Raw genomic sequence first — 583 nt, 5'->3', positions numbered from 1 at the left:
CAGAGACAGACGGGGTGCAGCAGCTAGTAGATAGAGCGAAGCGAGGGGGGGGCAGGCTGCTGCAGCACGCAACAACCAGAGAGGTAGCCACCAGAAACGGGTGGGCCCTGCCCTCCTTCACTGGTTCTCTCAGACCCCCGCAGCAGCAGCAGCAGCAGCAGCAGCAGCAGCAGCAGCAGCTGCAGCAGCAGCAGCAGCAGCAGGAGATACAGGAGAAAGCTCATATACAAGGGGGGATTGGGTTTTACCCTATAGTCATCCTCTCAGATGTTATGGCGGGAGACGGAACAACTCTGCTGCCCCCACCAAGCGAAACAATCCCCAGCAGCAGCAGCAGCAGCAGCAGCAGCAGCAGCAGCAGCAGCAGCAGCAGCAGCAGCAGGAGCATGATACCTCGTTACAAACGCCCATCTATGGCTGCTCTGGAGCATCTCTGTCGTTCTTTTTTTGTGTCTGTACACCGCATGCATAAACTGCGTATGGTTCACTACGATATAAAACCCGAAAATATATTAATATCGAAAGAAGGAAAAATATATTTAGCTGATTTTGGTTTTGTTGGGTTTATAGGAGAAAAAAGAAA

The 583-nt window shown here is 52.3% G+C and overlaps 1 protein-coding gene across 1 annotated transcript in view; it reads left to right on the top strand.

Annotated features, from left to right (window-relative positions):
• The window catches only part of EMH_0042330 (uncharacterized protein), a gene marked incomplete at both ends in the record, with an annotated part of 4,308 nt that overhangs the window by 3,039 nt on the left and 686 nt on the right, over nt 1-583 (top strand). Inside the window, one exon of the mRNA XM_013495723.1 lies at nt 3-477. Within this exon, the coding sequence (XP_013351177.1) occupies nt 3-477 (475 nt within the window). The remainder of the gene's footprint in view (nt 1-2; nt 478-583) is intronic.

The sequence above is a fragment of the Eimeria mitis genome, genomic scaffold, assembly GCF_000499745.2.
Source record: "Eimeria mitis Houghton genomic scaffold, Emh_scaff1719, whole genome shotgun sequence".
Classification (NCBI taxonomy): Eukaryota; Apicomplexa; class Conoidasida; order Eucoccidiorida; family Eimeriidae; genus Eimeria; species Eimeria mitis.
This window is presented reverse-complemented; position numbering and strand designations above follow the sequence as displayed.